General features: G+C 39.1%; 1 protein-coding gene across 1 annotated transcript in view; it reads right to left on the bottom strand.

The window, feature by feature from the left end:
- Positions 1 to 447: 447 nt before the first annotated feature.
- LOC149287224 (protein AF-10-like) overlaps positions 448 to 17,053 on the bottom strand; it is an 86,021-nt gene continuing 69,415 nt past the window's right edge. The window contains exons 12-20 of the mRNA XM_089493169.1: positions 14,215 to 14,332; positions 10,125 to 10,200; positions 8,559 to 8,710; positions 5,522 to 5,710; positions 3,102 to 3,187; positions 2,498 to 2,838; positions 1,928 to 2,030; positions 1,335 to 1,562; positions 448 to 492 (exon numbers count right to left, since the gene is read on the bottom strand). Of these exons, the coding sequence (XP_089349295.1) occupies positions 448 to 492; positions 1,335 to 1,562; positions 1,928 to 2,030; positions 2,498 to 2,838; positions 3,102 to 3,187; positions 5,522 to 5,710; positions 8,559 to 8,710; positions 10,125 to 10,200; positions 14,215 to 14,332 (1,338 nt within the window). The remainder of the gene's footprint in view (positions 493 to 1,334; positions 1,563 to 1,927; positions 2,031 to 2,497; positions 2,839 to 3,101; positions 3,188 to 5,521; positions 5,711 to 8,558; positions 8,711 to 10,124; positions 10,201 to 14,214; positions 14,333 to 17,053) is intronic.

Consider the following 17,053-nt stretch of genomic DNA (forward strand, 5'->3'; position numbering starts at 1 on the left):
AGATGTTGATGTTTGAAGGACTTTCTAGTAAACCCTGAAGATGAGATGCACTGCATTACCAGCAAAAGTACATAGCAGTCACATTGCCACTGGAGGACTCTTCATCTCCTTACTTAGTTTCTTCCAAACTCCAAGCTGGTAATTCTTCCATACAACATTTTTATCTTTCTCAAGACTTCACCACCAACATAGACATTTCAGTGCAACAAAAGCTACATAAATTAAAAACAAAATAAATATCTAAGGCCTTCTCACAAAGGCTTCCACTATTTGCCTCTGTTTGGTCTAATCCCGTGAAAATCTGCTTGTCCATTTAGCGTTGGTAAAACAGAAAGTGAAGGAGAGAATTGTCTGTTGTCCCCGTGTGCATCGGTTCATCACCACAAAAAAAGGAAGACATCTGTAGTGAGTGAAGCTTCAGGAGGAAAGTCTTCTGCTTCTTGAAAATCAGCTTTTATCTTGAATTACTGGTCCAGTTTTATCTCCAAGCCTCTGGATATAATGATAATAAAAAAAAAAAGGAATTGGTGATTTCATGAATAACAAAATATCAAAGCAGATACCTAAAAATAAGCACCAGGGAACATCTTCTGGAGGTCTAGCCAATGCACACATTAACCCAAATCTAGAACATTGTTGGTTTTTAAATTAACCCTCAGTATTCCAAGATGACTGCATGTTCTCGTGCTGGGGACATTTTCTGAGGCACCTGCCATGGAGAAGCGGATGAAGCTCATGTGAAATATATAAATAATACTGGTAGGATGAGGAGCTGCTAATTTCACAGCAATGTTTAGACCATATGTCTTATGTAGTATTAACACGTTTGTATAAGCAAAGACCCTGAAAATATATATATATATAAATCTATATATATAATATATATATATAAAAATCTAAGAGCCCTACCTCCCTCCCTCCATGAATATATATCTAAATTCTTAATTGGATTAGAGACAGCAGGTGATCTACCATCCTCTAAACTATACAAGAAAAAGGTGTTTTGCAAAATATCCTTTTGAACGATATTGGCTCTACAAGTGTACATATAGAAAGCTATGTCATAATCCTCCAACACCTCGTCTTAATTTTGGAAGTCATTAATGGGCTGCGAGATAACCTTCAATGGAAGTGATCATCACAGACTTATTTGTGCTTCACCAGAGGAAATAGATCCCTCTTGGCTAGCCCTAAGGGCTATTTAGCCAGATTCACTAAAAAAATATATTTAAGCAGGTACATAAAGGTCCACAGCTTCCATACGGCAAAGCTTGGTTTTAAATAACAAAAACACGATTATTCTTGAACATTACATTATCAAAGGAGTCACTTACTGCCACTTTCTGAGCTGTGCTTTCACTGTGCATGGCAAGGAAAGGGTTAGTAGTGGATGCGTGAAGAGAGGCAGCCAACAGGTTGTTCAAGGGTAGCTGCGCTGCTGCAGGAAGTTGCAGCTGCTGCAGTTCCGTCTGGTGGTGGTGGTGGTGCTGCTGCTGCTGGTGGTGCTGCTGCTGCTGCTGTTGGTGCTGCATTAACTGATACAACAGAGCGTGGTGCTGCTCCTAGAAATAAAGTGTGAGAAGTATAAAATTTCCAAATAGTACATAAAACTGACATCCATGCAGCTTTTAGTAACATTTAGTCAATTTAGTAAAACTACAGCTTGTGCTTTTGGTTTGAATTAAGTGGCTATTTTTACTTTTTTTAAAGCCAGCAAAGCCTGCGCAGCTACTCTCCCGGCACTGACTGGAACAGCCAATCAGGAAGGGGTGGAATGAAAATGCAAGGAGCAGTAAAGAGAACTGCTCTTACTGAAATGCAGAATTCTTAGAGTTCTGAATGCTGCATCCAGATATGAAACTGAAAACCAACTGATAAAACACGCAGATCACGGTAACCCGCCGGTGGCTCTGGTCACACAACTTACCGGCGTGAGCTGCTGAGAGCTCAGAAGCTGCTGCAGCTGCTGGTGTTGCTGGTGAAGCAGTAGCTGTCTCTGTTGGTCAGAGAGCAGTCCTAATCCCGACGCACTAGAAGAGAAACAAACCAGACATTTAAAAGAACACGTTGCGACCGCTATGATTAAACACATTTTTCTTAGCTTGTTACAGAATGAAACAATGTATACTTCCAGCCATGTCCAGTAACTAATGTATAATGTCACATATAATGTTCACAATGTTTCCTTACATCACAGCTCAGGGTACAAAATAGTGAGACCTATAAACAAAGTAGTTCAGCAATGAAGTTCTGATCTAAGCATATATATACTACATACATTGTGCTGTTAAATGCAGAATAGGGAATCCGACATAATTCTGCACTCCTACCCCCAGATGTAAAAACACAAAGCATATTCCAGGAAAAACATCTGCTCATACTGTCATTATATCACATGGATAATAAGAGTAAAGGTTGAAAATCTGTATTCAGATATAAATCATACAATAACCATAAAACAAATTTGGATCATTTTAGACAAATGTGTTAATTTTACCTGTTTGTTAGCGTGGGAGTGATGGGGTGTGTGACATTGGGCAATATGGAGGCGTGAGTGAGAGCCGTGGTCTGAGGCAAAGTGGCTGGCGTCTGGATAACTCCATTAAGGGCCCCTACAATGCCATTGATAGCCAGCTGGTTGGCCGGTAAGGCTCCAATTATTGCCCCCACGCTCTGCACAGTGGGAAGAGCTTGTGTGACTGTCTGAATGCCACTTGTCAGGGTACTCATTGTTACACCGTTGATCCTTTGAATTTGCTGTGCTGGACTTTGCCCATCAGGTGGTGGAGTAGACAGAGATGAAGAACTGCTGGTGCTCTGTCCACTTGAGGTGCGATCCTGTAACAAAAAATTAAATAGAAGATAATAGCTTGTAAAGCCATATATATATATATATATATATATATATATATATATATATATATATATATATATATATATATAGCCTTATATGCAGCTATATGTCATCGTAACGGCACAGAGCTGTATACACTCACTGTACATACATACGTATATTACCATGCCAGCATCCTTACAACCCATACACTGCACATTAATATAAGACGTGTACCACAATGCCACCCAACAATGACAAAGCATACCTGATGGGAAGCTGAAAGAGCGCTCTCTGTCTGGAAGTTTCCCAAGTGAGGACTTTTATTGAAGCTCAGAGAATCTGTGTTTGATACTAGAATGAAGCAGAAAAGGAATGTTTTCTAGAGAATCCAAATACAAATTTCAGGTGGACAAATCTCAGAATATAATATCTAATCTCAGAATCCTAATTCCTAAAATCTTAATGTTAGTACCCTGTGCGTCATTTCAAAATTAATCTCTAGGCTTCCGCCACTAGAAGATGCAATGGATCAGTTTCTTGGACACTATACTTGAAAAATTTGCCTAAGATTCAAACAGCAGTCAGTACGTCAGTTACAGGCTGTATCTAAGACAACTATAAAAACCCTACATTGACCAACCCATGTTCCTAAAGTGGTCCTCCTGACAGACGTGTTATTTTCAGGTATTACAGAAACTCATTCTTTCTACATGTCCTCTGGCACTAACACAATAGTAATTAGCCCCTAACAAGCAAACAGTGAGAAGATGGACACCAGAGAGCTTCCAGTCTACACATGGTTGTGAAAATGATATATACCGTATTTGCTCGATTATAAGACGACCCCCCAAAATCTGAATATTAACTTAGGAAAAAAAGAAAAAGCCTGAATATAAGACGACCCTAAAGGAAAAAAGTTTTACCAGTAAATGTTAATTCATTTAAACTATTTTTTTAAATAAAAGCTGTGATTGAGAAAAATATTTTTTTTGTTTTTATTTCCTTGTATTTTCCAACCTGTCCCCCAGTTACGCACATCTGCCCCCAGGCTTGCCACACCAATATGGCACTGTGGCCCATGATATGCCTTTTAACCCTCTATATGCCACTGTGCCCCATGGTATGCCTTTTGACCAACTATGTGCCACTCTGCCTCCAGAAATGCCTTATACCCCTATATCCCATTCTGGCATTTAGGGGGTTAAAAGGCATATTATGGGGCAGAGTGGTATATAGGGAGGTATAAGGCATTCCAGGAGGCAGAGTGGCATTAAGGGAGTTAAAAGGCATTGTATAGAGCACTCTGCCTCCAGAAATGCCTTATACCCCTATATGCCACTCTGGCATTTAGGGGGTTAAAAGGCATATTATGGGGCAGAGTGGCATATAGGGAGGTATAAGGCATTTCAGGAGGCAGAGTGCTCTATTAAATGCCCCCTTAACGCCACTCTGCCTCCTGAAATGCCTTATACCTCCCTATATGCCACTCTGCCCCATAATATGCCTTTTAACCCCCTAAGTGCCAGAGTGGCATATAGGGGTATAAGGCATTCCAGAAATGCCCTATGCCCCCATTTAACACACACACGCACTTACCGGTGCTTCCAATTTCCCGCTGTATTGCCGGGGCAGCGGGTTGACGTCTCCTTCCGCTGCAGCCGGAAGGAGGTGGAGTTGGCAGCGGGGGTTTGTCTGCGTCCATCGCGCATACCTTCCCCGGCTGTCAGAGCGGCACCGGTGCGGGGAACTCTGATCTCTGACAGTCGGGGAAGGTATCCGTGACGGACGCAGACAACCCCCGCTGCTAGCCACACCTCCTTCCGGCTGCAGCGGACGTTGTCTACGCGGATCGCGTAGACGTCAGCCCGCTGCCCCGGCAATACAGCAGGAAGCACCGGTAAGTGGGGGGGGGGGGCGCAGGAGGATCCAGGTCCCCTGCAGCGGTGCGGGGGATCTGGATCTTAGTCTCATAATCAGACTTCTATTTGAGGTCTGATTAGAAGACGACCCCGATTAGAAGACGAGGGGCATTTGCTCTGAAAAAACCCTCGTCTTATAATCGAGCAAATACGGTATATATAATAATATATGTATTCATCTATACAATCTATTATGTGTTATGAGTATAGTTTATTTTTTATATAACTGTGATTGATATAAAAGTTTGGTAAAAATTTTGTTCCATAAAAAAATTATTCTACAGACCTTTAACTAAAATATCTTTCATGGCATTTGCATAAGATAATGGAGGTAACTCATGGAGGCAATAAATACTTTGCTTATAAAAACTAAAATCTTTTACTGAACAAGCATCAGAGCATAACCCTCTGGAACACTGAACCGGACAAGTAAAGTTTTATAACCCAAGAGAAATACATGGGATGGGAGTACAAAGTGCCAAGCTGTACACTGATTAAAGTCTTGTTCGGCGTGGATCTAATTACAAGACCACTGTGGCCCTACAATTTGTGGAACTCAATAAATATTTTGTGTCATTCCAGCATCTGGCTTTGGACTCAAACCATAAAGAACTAAGAAATGTCATCTTCTTTATTGGGCACTTGGAAGAAAACGATGGTCAGGTTAATGGACATTCTTTAGTGGACGGTGTATAAAGCTCAGTCAAACATGATATCCAATACCCGTCATCAAATAATGAATGTGTAAAGGGCTTGATGCACTTACTACCATGCAGTGGGTAAGTATGCCCTTGAGAGGGTGCGCTGGGAACCGCGGATATTGTTGGAAAAGGAACGGAGAGCTGCGCATTTAGAAGCTGAAGACGCTCCTTCTTGGCTGTCAGATTTTTAATCTGTTCCTCCAGCCTCCTGTTCTCGACTTGCAGTTGGTGTAGAGACTTCAGCATGCCTAAAACTAACAAGAAGAGAAAGGTACCTGTGACACAACCGACTTTAGAAATAACCGCACTGCAAGCCACCATTTAGCGCCTGTGGTGCCTAGCTGACTTATAATTTGTGTAAATCACAAGAAATATGCGAAAATAGTGGTTTTCCAAAACTGCTTTCTTGTGCATTTTATTTGTTACATTTTAGAAATAGCAAATCCTTTTTAAAAAGTGTATTTCACGTTTAAATTTGAAATTGCTATGGAAATAAAAATGTGTCCGTACATAAAGGATAAACGGTCTAGTGCGTCCAATTAACACTTTTCTTCTTCCAAATATTAAAACGCGAGTATGGGAAATTAAAATGCTACAGAAAATGGGACTCAAAAACTAAATTAAGAAAAAATGTAAATCGCTAATCTTAATAGAATTAGCAGTTGCTTAAAGTCTTGATTATTAACAGAAATTAACTAAAATATCTCTGCACAACTGCAGATCATCGTTAAAAAGAGCTATTAACTAGTTGCTGATTTGATATTAAAACGTGCAATAGAAAAGGAAAAAAAAAAAAAACCCAAAACAAAACTTTTGAGCGTAAAGTTGCAACCCAAAACTAGAATGTGGTTGTAACTGCACAAAAGGAGTTGTGTCTGTAGTTCAGGGCTCATCAGTCTGTCAGTGCAGACGAAGGGGAGAAGGCTTCCTAATCAGATCTTGACCACCAAGTTTCTGGACCCTTGGGCCTCAGGATTTCCTGGTCTTTGATGAAATGGAAAGGGAACAGATTTTGCAGGCAGGGTCTCTCTGCACCAGATGAGAAGAATCCGCCCTGGCAAGCATCATCTTATTCCCACTGCAATTAAGCAACTGGAATTTATAAGAACGGACTATGGAAATCAACTGCAAATTTGAAAAGAAAAAAATATATATATATGTACGTGCGTGCGTGCGTGCGTGCGTGCGTGCGTGCGCAAGGAAGAACTGCATCTAAACAGAATAATGAATTCAGGTTCTACGTGGTATTGAGTTTTTTCATACTTAAGTTTTAAATATTACGCACCATTAACCTCTCGTATTTTAGGACAAAAAACAAATCCAATGGATTGTCAATAAAGATCGATTAGAGAAAATTAAGTTCATAGAGTAGTTATTAAGTACTGCAGGTGGGGAATAAAAAGATAGATAAAAAAAAAAGCACAAATAAATGTGATTATTTAACTTATTTGCTATTCTGCATGCAATGTGATGCGTATCAAAGTGGAACGTAAAGCGTTAACAGCATTCTGTATTTTTACGTGCTATTCTACAACTATATATATATATATATATATATATATATATATATATATATATATATCTATATCTATATCTATAGATGCTTCCATCAACATACACTTGGCAGATCTATCATTTTATTCTTTCATCTATAGTTGTAACCAAAGTTTAAAAAAAAAAAAAAAAACTCTTTTAGATGCCATTCAGTCTCTATGGCAATCGTCAATCAGTGCCTGCTATTGTGTCACATGACAAGCATTCCCCAAAAACCTATGGCAGAGGCAAAACTTCATATGAATAAAGAAGTCATCCACAAAACTAAGATTTATGTTTGTTGCTGTGTTTAGTAGTAAGTATTACATTCAGCAGAGCTGGTGGGACAGCACCTTTAAGACGTCACACTCTGTAATGCGGACAGTTCTAGAACAGTGTAGGTAGTACAATAAAGTTTCCTTTGTTTGACCTCTATTCCCGGAGATAAATGTGTATCACGGGGCACAGCCACATCTGGTCATTTCCCAAGCATTCGTTTGTCCCTCCTCTCCAGGCGCACACAAAGGAGCTCTCAGAGAGCCCAAATGAGATGCGATACGACTTTAGTAACCTGTCCTCTAGCTATCATGTTTAAAGGATTATCCCTGCACGAATTTCCTCACAATTAGCATTTTGCCGGCGAGCCATTCACAGACGACACAAGCGCAACGAGATTCATTTTGGCTGCCTGCAAACTTTTTGTTGTTTTTAAATTCTACTTCAAAGTCCTCGGTAGCAACTGTACCGTTACATTTACAAGCAAAGCTTTGCCTGTGAAAAATATCCGTTTTATATATATATATATATATATATTTTTTAAAATATCTGTAATACCAGAAAAAAAAGAAAAATCTCTCCTCAATCAGTTTAGTTTTTATTGGTTCTGCTAGATGACTGACTGGCAAAAATGGTTTTTTGTTTTTTTTTTCGGGGGATTTTTTTGTGTGATTTTGTCATTAGTAATGGGTGCTGGAAATAACACGATCCCAGCAAAAAACAAAAAAAAACCCTCTGTGTATTACATGGATCCTCTGCCATAAGTTTTTTTTTTTTAGTGAATGATTTATTACACATTAATGGTTCACCTCACAGCAGGGAACTAAACGAACCTGAGGTTACATGTAGGTTGTCTTCAGCGCAGTGGCTTGCATACCACTGACTGCTGGTAAATATATCCATCATATATTTTAATTTTGTTTATAAAAAAAACAAAAAAAACCTTAGGGCCACAAGTACCTACGAACTTAGTTCTCATTTTATTGCATAGCCAAGTTACATCAGTGCTGTCTTCTAACGTCGTAACCTTGTGTCTGAGTGCGTTTTCTTAGAGCGATAAAGCAGAGGAAATTACATACAGGTTCCAATAAGCGATGGAAACGCTGTTCTAGGCTTTTCAAAACTAGAAAAAACAACATTCACTGGATTTACGAGTGGATTCCAAAGTGATAGTTTAAAGTTCTAAGCAGTTTACAAGCTGCAGCATTACGTATTCCGTACACTGGCAGGGGCATACCCACTCCCACTGAGCCGCTCAGCCTGGGACGACCCACGGATGAGACACGGACTTACTGTCGCTCGTGGCTCCTTGCTCCTGTAGAAACTGCTGTCCCTCGTTCCACTGCCTCTCCAGAAGTTGTTCTATGCTGGTTGCCACAGGAGGAATATTTTCTAGACTGTTTCCAGACTGTTCATATCGAGATGGCAGATTATTCAGTGGAGATCTGTAGGAATGCCATCGTCCATTAAAACCAAAAAAAGTGATTGCTTATAATAATTGTTTTTTAAAGAATAGATTATTACAATATATGTCTATGCTCAGATACATTGCCATCATCATATAAAATATGTATGCATCCCAGGGAGTGGGGGCACTGCATTTCTTACTTTTGCTTTCTATCACATTATAGAAAGTGTGGATGATTATTTTATTTTTTAATAATAATAATAATAAAGGATATTTATGGGACCAAGAAAAAACATTTCTTCATTTTTATATTAAACAGACTTAAAGAAAATAAGCATGTAAAGAAAACATTAGCGTCCCCAATAAACACAGTCTTAATTACACAAACGAATGCAAACATTTGTTTTTCTATCGAGGGTCGGCATTTGGCTATTTACATTTTCATAAATGCAAAACCAAGTGACTGCATTCAAAAATCCGAACGAGCCGTGAGCAGGTGTCCCTTTCACCTAATAGTCAGTTAAACCAGCCCTTCCTCTGAAGCAGGATACAATTTCCCTAAAAAATGTACACAGGATTAAAAGGTTGTGATCAGTCTTTCAACTGTCAGCATTGCTCCTCGGCAGGAGCATCCGCATATTGAAAAACAAATGCAAAGTATTCGCCCTGGGACTGCTAGTCAGCGTGACTTATCATGGCAGGTCTGCATCCAGCACTCTGCGGCCCCGGCATAAATTGGAAGGAACATGATGGACGAGGACTTCTAAAGAGAGGGAATGGAGAACCACGGGGGACTCCACCGTCTACTTACTATAAGGGCAGGAGGAGTCAACGTCCCAACGCACCATTTCATTATTTACTCTGAACATGCAGAAATCTCTACACACATAGATATATATTATGTGTGTGTGTGTGTGTGTATATATATACATACACACACACATAATATATATCTATATCTATATATATCTATATCTATATATATATATACACACACACACCGCACCCTCTCCAAGATGCCACCAAAACATTACTGATACATGGCTGGACTATCTCTTTAAAAACAGAATATGGTATTCAGATAAACTTTTTTTTTTAAATTGAATCAAACATTTTATATTTGATTTGCTAGTTCCAGAGTATTTTCTGAAGCCCTTTGACGGGATGAGGATTTATTATTATTATTTCATTTTCATTTTCTTTTTTACTTTAGCCATGATCACATTAACGGGTCCTTTCGGTTTCCTAGCATCGCGGGTTTGAATGATGCAGAAAGCGTTTTCACTTTTACCATTCAGTATTTGCAGACATTCTCTCTGTGCTGCCTGGGTCGCTTATCTATGTTTGTATTTGCTATGTCAACAAAAGTCTGCGACAAAATACATAAAAAGAAATAAAAACCCCCCAAACCAAGTTCCGCTGTCAATCACGACTGAGCACACACTACTTACCTAGGAGAGACGCTTCCTCTTGGGGATGTCCCCCTGACAACGAGGCCGCGATTCTGGTCTCCCGCGTCTTGATCTGCTTAAGAGATAATTAATAGAGAGAACTTGCTTTTTACTTGTTACATTTATCGCCTCTAGATTGTAAGCTTGTGAGCCAGGCACTTTTTATCTAATGTATCGGTTTGTCTTAGTCTGTCAGTTCTGGGTTTGTCAGAAGCGTTGAATGAATGTATTGTAGGAAGTGCATACATTTGTTAGCGTTGTATAAATAAAAGATAATTTGGTAATTAATAAGCCAAGCATCCTACAGTCACATGAGATCACATTACAATACTTTCTGATGATGTTTACTGTAGGCTGGGGTTGAGATTTTGTCCGCTACATCCTAAACTTTACCAGTGCCTCAAAACTCCTGGTCAAAACATAACAAAAGAAGAAATACAACTTGTTTCTGATTTATTGTTCAACTAATTTCACTTCTTTGAAATGTTGTCACCAAAATATCCAAAAATTAACAATTTTATTTAAAAGCTCTGTGTAATTGTCTGAAATTTACTATCTGGCCAAGGTGACTGCATGACATGAGCAACCTTAAGCATGGATCATACCATCACAAACAGATAGGGTATATGACCACAGGAGAAGATTAAAGACACCTGGGTTGGTAAAAGGGCAAATGGGAGAAATCATTGAGAGAAGAGCCAGAGGAAAGGGATTGAAATGTCACAGGGGGGAAGAGACAAATGAATGATGGTTAAATGAAGTGGAAGTGTTGGTGCAGGAAGCAGTGGGTGGAAGGGTGGAGTGGTGCAAGAGAGGGTATGAGAGGGTGAAGAGTTAGATGTGGAAACATAGAAAGGGGGCATTGAAATAGAGGCACAACTGCAATTCAATAAGGAAAATTACATCTGGGGAAAGATAAGAAATTGGGAGAAATGACAGCATTAGCGAGGCACAGAGGAGCTCCAACATACTGTGAAGGCTCTACAATGAGACATTAGAAGCTGTGGATCCCTAGAACCTTGAATGTAAAGGAAGCCAATTGGAAATAGAGGAAGAAAATGCGAGACAGGAAAGAGAAGCCTGCCACTATACGTATGAATATATCTGTTGTTTCAGCTTTCCCTCTACGACTTCTCACATGTTCTTCTGTTCTAACGAAGGCTCGTGTGAGTGTGGTCTTCATAGACCTGATTGCAGTAATACGGTGTATACAGACGAACATATTCTCCTCATCGCCAAGCTAAACATTTCCTTTAAGACCTTAATAGAGCGAGATTAAGCATCCTGAACTGTTTGAGTTACCCCCGCCTCTCTCTTTCCTCCTTCATATTTCTGGAGCTGCGGCAGCCCGTGGATAATGCGTAGCTCTTTCATTCAGGTTTACAGGGAAGGAGTGTGGTTCCCATTTGCGATATACCTCCCCTCTGCCACTTTTAATTTCTCTAGTGAAAGTAATGAATCACAGCTGTGAATGGCTAATCTGTATGCTTATCACAGCAAATCCCAATGCATCGCGCGGGTTAACACTTTCCACTCTGACAAACCCCAATCATTAGGTCTACTGACATTGCCTTAAATAATCCATACAGGAAACCCTTTAATTAAATGCAAATGCAGAGGAAGAGGAGGTACAGGAGGTAGACCGACGGATGGAAAATCTACAAGTGCTTCCTGATTGGCAACCCGGACCGATGTAAAGATTAGCATATGGAATGTAAACACATGGATGTATCTACTAAGCCAAAAAGTTATTAAAAAGTGTATATATCACTTATTTAAAACAGTTCACAATGAGCACATTACCGCTTCTAAACATTTTTTTACATTTTTATTTACAAAAAATAGCAATAAAAAGAAAACCCTACATTGTATTCCACCAAGCCGCATTGAAACCCACAGGGTTAAGAGAACTTGCCTGCAGCCCTCAACAAAAGCAACAACCCTATCTGGCCCCATAGAAGGTTATCCTCCCTTCATTCTGAGTCGAAAGACCTCTGACCCTTGGCTGGCAAAGACATGATTGATCCATTCTTGGTAAACTGTTAAACCCATCCCCCTCCAACAAACATGCATGACTACCAAGACATGTCAACAAAAACCACCACGCACACCCCTCTCCAGGAGGGAAGGAGACAAAGCAAACCCAGGAACACATTCAGCCTGTGAAAAACACCAGGGGAACATAAGCATTTCTGAGAAGTGACTTCAAATGTACAGTGCACAGTTTGCTGGGGCAAAATCACATTTACATATAGATGAGACCATGTACAAAAAGCAGCGCTGCCTTTATGTACCCCCTAATCTTATATTTTATAATCTTATACATGGTAACACTAAGAGGACACTCCAGCCATCAGATGGATTTTGATAGTTGAGTGGTCCCTTAGCTTTTTCTTTAGCCCCCATACAAACGTATGGCTTACTTGCGTCGAACACCCCAGAACAGAGGGCTCTGACCCCCGGTGCACATGCACAGAAAGTGCTTCCATTGACTTCAATAGAAGCACATTTCTGCCACAGACTGGCTGCCAATCAGCAGTTCAAAAAGTCTGACCACAGAGGAGGCCGCGGGCATCTCTCCGGAAGGCGAGTGATTTATGTTATTTATATATCACACACGCATCATATTTTATTCTCAAATTACAGGGACTGTGGAGATTTCTAGAGCAATAATGTGATCTACAAACAGTGAGCATCTGCTTTAAATGTAGTCTGTAACACAATTCTTAACTTGTAGATATCTTTTCTAAAACTTTTTTTTTTATACATAAGACAGCAGTTGTGCAGAGACTCTACATGGTTTTATTTGCAACTCTGGTTTGGTTGTAATAACATAACATACATATCACAACATCAAGTTATGTATTGTTGTCGATTAGCTTTTACTGTGTTTGAGTCTCTGAAGGGCTGCTGCACTTCCCTATCCCCCTCCTAGTGGAAGAAGTCAGCAATGCCTGTGCTACGACCGCTTCTTTATATAGAGTTCCAATTTAACACTATATGTCACTAAAGAGGCATCTTAAATGGGGGGAAAAGATACGACGAGAGATAGGAAGACATTTAAGATAAATGCACAAGGTCTGCATGGAAAAAGGCGCCTAAAGTTAGCGTGCTCAGAACAATGCACAAACACTGATCTACGGTTATTTAATGGGCCAGAAATCAATTGAAAGCAATAATGATTTTTAATGCATGCCTTATTTCTAAATGTCTTTCTAATGTTTCTAATTATCTTTCATTGTAGTTGGTGAATAAACCTTTCTGAGACATTCTGCTTTAATCAATCCACAAAATGTAAATACGGGACGTGATACTTACTGTTCTCCCTTCAGTAGTGTGACGGCACATTGGTACTGGGGTAGGAGACTCTGAAATGTTTGTGTAATTGGTTTTAGCCCCTAACTAAATATGGGTGACACAAGTGCACCGATGGAATGAAGGTATGGAGAGAATGCTTTGTTGAACGTTTCCGGTTAAATATTCTTCTTTATCGGAACTAAAAAAGGGTATGTCCAAAAAAATGCAGTTCTTTTGAAACTTGAAGGCTTATGGTGAGCGTTTGAAACTAGATGTGAGTATAGCCAGCAAAATAAACTTCTCGTGTCAATATGGCCATGTCTAAAAAGAAACCCTGCTCTAAATTCAAATGTGTAACGTTTAAGAATTTGTGGTGTAGGCATGCAAATACAGACATACGGATATGCTACATTTTCATCCCATAGCCGCTGTTACACTGGCTTCCCACATTATACATAGCTTTGAGTACAGCACAGAGTAGTATTGCATGGCCTACAGAGTTCCACATACATACCATACAGTGGTTTCGATCCTTCTAGATGCCATCATTGCACTTCAGGAACACACATTTGAAAACACACACACATGCAACTCACTTCTATCCGGGACGCCGTACAATACATTTTAACACAATCTCACAAATCCATTTAATTAACATTTAGTGAAGGTGATTCACAGAACGTTTTGGATCTGTAGACCAAGGATAACGATTATGCAAAATATAGATAGTCAATGAAAAGTACAGCTAACATGATTCAATAGAGAACATTAACATACAGAAATACATTTATACCTGCTTGGCTGGTTTCGGTTGACCCTAGGAGCGAACCCACTGCAGAGCTAGCGTTTTGCCGGCTGCCGTAAAGATGAGATGAAGACGTGGTAATGGAGGATCCAGGGAGTGCGTTTACCTGTAAAGAAAACACATTCTTAACCACTATTTCCATGTGCACGATACAAACAAAACAATCCAAAACATAAAAAGCTACTTGAGTAAAAAAAAAAAAAATCAAAGTTACAAGTATATTGCATTCGGCATTGTGTAACATTAAAATAAAAATGTATGGCTAGGGAAAGAAAGCATTTGGCTTTGTAGGTACACATTTAATTGGGAAGAAGAAGCCTTTATTAAAGCTCAATTACTGTCAGTTGACTTGAATACGCATGTCCACATTGTTGAATGTCACCAAGCCCCAGAGGAAGGCTCCTATTGATAAAGGGGAATTAGACAGTAATGAGAACAGTATCTTGCCATATAATCACAGCACATATTCTTGGGCTCTGCCTAGCTGGTTCTAGAATAGAATTTGATTTCTGCAGAGGGAAACGAGAAGCGGGAATAACGTGGAAAATAAAATCATCAGGGATTCTATTGTTCGGTATCAATTCTGACAAAAGGCGCAAAGGAAGATTTTATGTAAAATACTGAAACAGATGTAAAATTATATCTAGTACATTCATTTTCTTAATTATTTTATTATCCTTGCACTGGCTTAATCACCAATCAGAATGCACTAAAATACACTTGATAAAATAATTGATCAGAGTGATGTAATAAACTCTCAGCCATAATACTTAAGAAAATCAAGCCTAAATCAACCAATGCCATGCTTGTATATACCCATTAAAGTTTTAGTTTGGAAAAGGTAAGCTTTGTTGGGTATTTATATTAACACACAATATAATTACACACAATTTTACACAAAAAGTTGATTAGGATAATAAAAAGTCCCCACATTCCATATACTGATGTGCTATTTGAAAGTAAAACACATGATATATATATATTTCTATTAATGCACTCTTTTATAATGTGATACAATACATTGCTGCTCTTTTACATAGTAAAGTAATCTGGATCTCAAAATACTTGTCTAAACTTAATCTGATTATTTTTCTCCTAGTTTATCTTTTATTCATGTGTTTTCAAGATTTCACTAACCAATTCTCATAGCAACCAACAGCCAGGGGTCTCTAGCATCTAAACAGTTAAACATAGGCACTGATATGATGGGTGACAGTACTTTAATCATTAAATCAAATGGAAGACGCCTGGAACTGTTTGGGATTAACTATTACTGACATACGGAATAAGCAAATCTTCATGGTGGTATGCCGAGCATAGCCAAGGCTTTAAAGGACCGTTCTACATCTCTGGCGCCAGGACTTTCTGTGACCATGTGGGGTTTTCTGCTAATTAATCTTCTTAAACCACTAAGATGTTATAGGCAGGTAAACAACAGATGTCTCAAAAAGACTGGCCTAGCTTATTTCAATCCAGCTAAGAAGGTCAACAAGGTCCCAATTCCAGATATGCCGCATAATATACACAGCCACAGAAGGTATGTATCATTAGAACATATCCACATCTCATCGGACTATGTCATCATTGGAAAGGCTGGAGATAAAAAGCATTTTTTGGGAACATGAGGAAGAAGTGTTGTACAAGATACTCAGCTTCACGAATCAGGCTCAGCCCTGACCCCATACAAAGATCTGTATTTTTGGCAGCTCCCCAGCTCTACTTACTGAACGGCTCTTCCAAACTTTGTATTCATTCATGTCGCTAACCACCGTTCAGAAGGCCTCTGCTGGGACCTGTGCCAAACACGTGAAAATGAACCCTCCAGCATACGTAGCAAGACAGCCCGGCCAAAGTCTTGCATAATCCATCGCAATAAAAACGCTCTGCCTTGGCTGGAAACGCCATTCCCTTTCGAAGAACATTCCTGTGTCTGTCATACTGGGGTTCTGTTTCAAGAATAGAAAACGACTTGTACACTGAACCAAACATGTCGGTTTTAAAAAGAAAGGAGCGGGCAGTTTAATTAAGGTCAAGCAGGTTCCCAATAGTGCATTAAAATAACTAAGGCAGGAAAAATATGAATGAGGTTCCTCTGGCTGGAGTTTAATATTATACCACCCAAAAAAAATATTATTTAAAAAGACTGATTTTTTTGTTGTTCTGTGGCACTATTGTGAAAAATATTCATATACAATATCCATTTTTAGAAGAAATATATGTGGCTTTTTGGAAAAATAGTGAAAAAATAAGGTTCATTTTTAAAAAAAATAAAAAAATAAATCCTTAAAAACTCAATTTCAGCCACAAGAAGATCTAGAGGCAATTTCCCCAAATTAGAAATAATGTATTCAAGAAATACCTAACCATAAATAAAGCATCTTTCCAGCCAAATAGAAGAGAACTAGAAATGAAACCTAGTCACTGACCAGGAAACAAAAAGATCTTTATATATCAGCAGGTGGTTAGGGGTCCCGGTTATCTACAAAGTTTCATTAGATGGGCAAGCGGAACAAGAATGTATGATATTTCCCCACGGTAATTAATTGAAAATGAACATAAAAATGAACACACAGGTTGTGTTCTTTAATTTGTACATAAAATTTTACTTGTGTGTAAAAAAAAAGATATGTTTTTTTTTCTCATACAGACTATTTTTGCCCACTCTTTAAGGACTAAACGGTGTAGCCCAACGCCTTTTCTTTTGATTACCATTGATGGCCAGATTCTCTTGGTTATTGGCATGACCACATCTCTAGTACTTCTGTAGCTGAGATATGCTCCAACACCAAGCGCTATAAATACAGAACAGTGACAAGAACTCCCTTTT

This window comes from Sceloporus occidentalis, unplaced genomic scaffold (assembly GCF_023333645.1).
Source record: "Sceloporus occidentalis isolate IW3139 unplaced genomic scaffold, rSceOcc1.0.p SCAF_63, whole genome shotgun sequence".
In the NCBI taxonomy this organism is placed as follows: domain Eukaryota; kingdom Metazoa; phylum Chordata; class Lepidosauria; order Squamata; family Phrynosomatidae; genus Sceloporus; species Sceloporus occidentalis.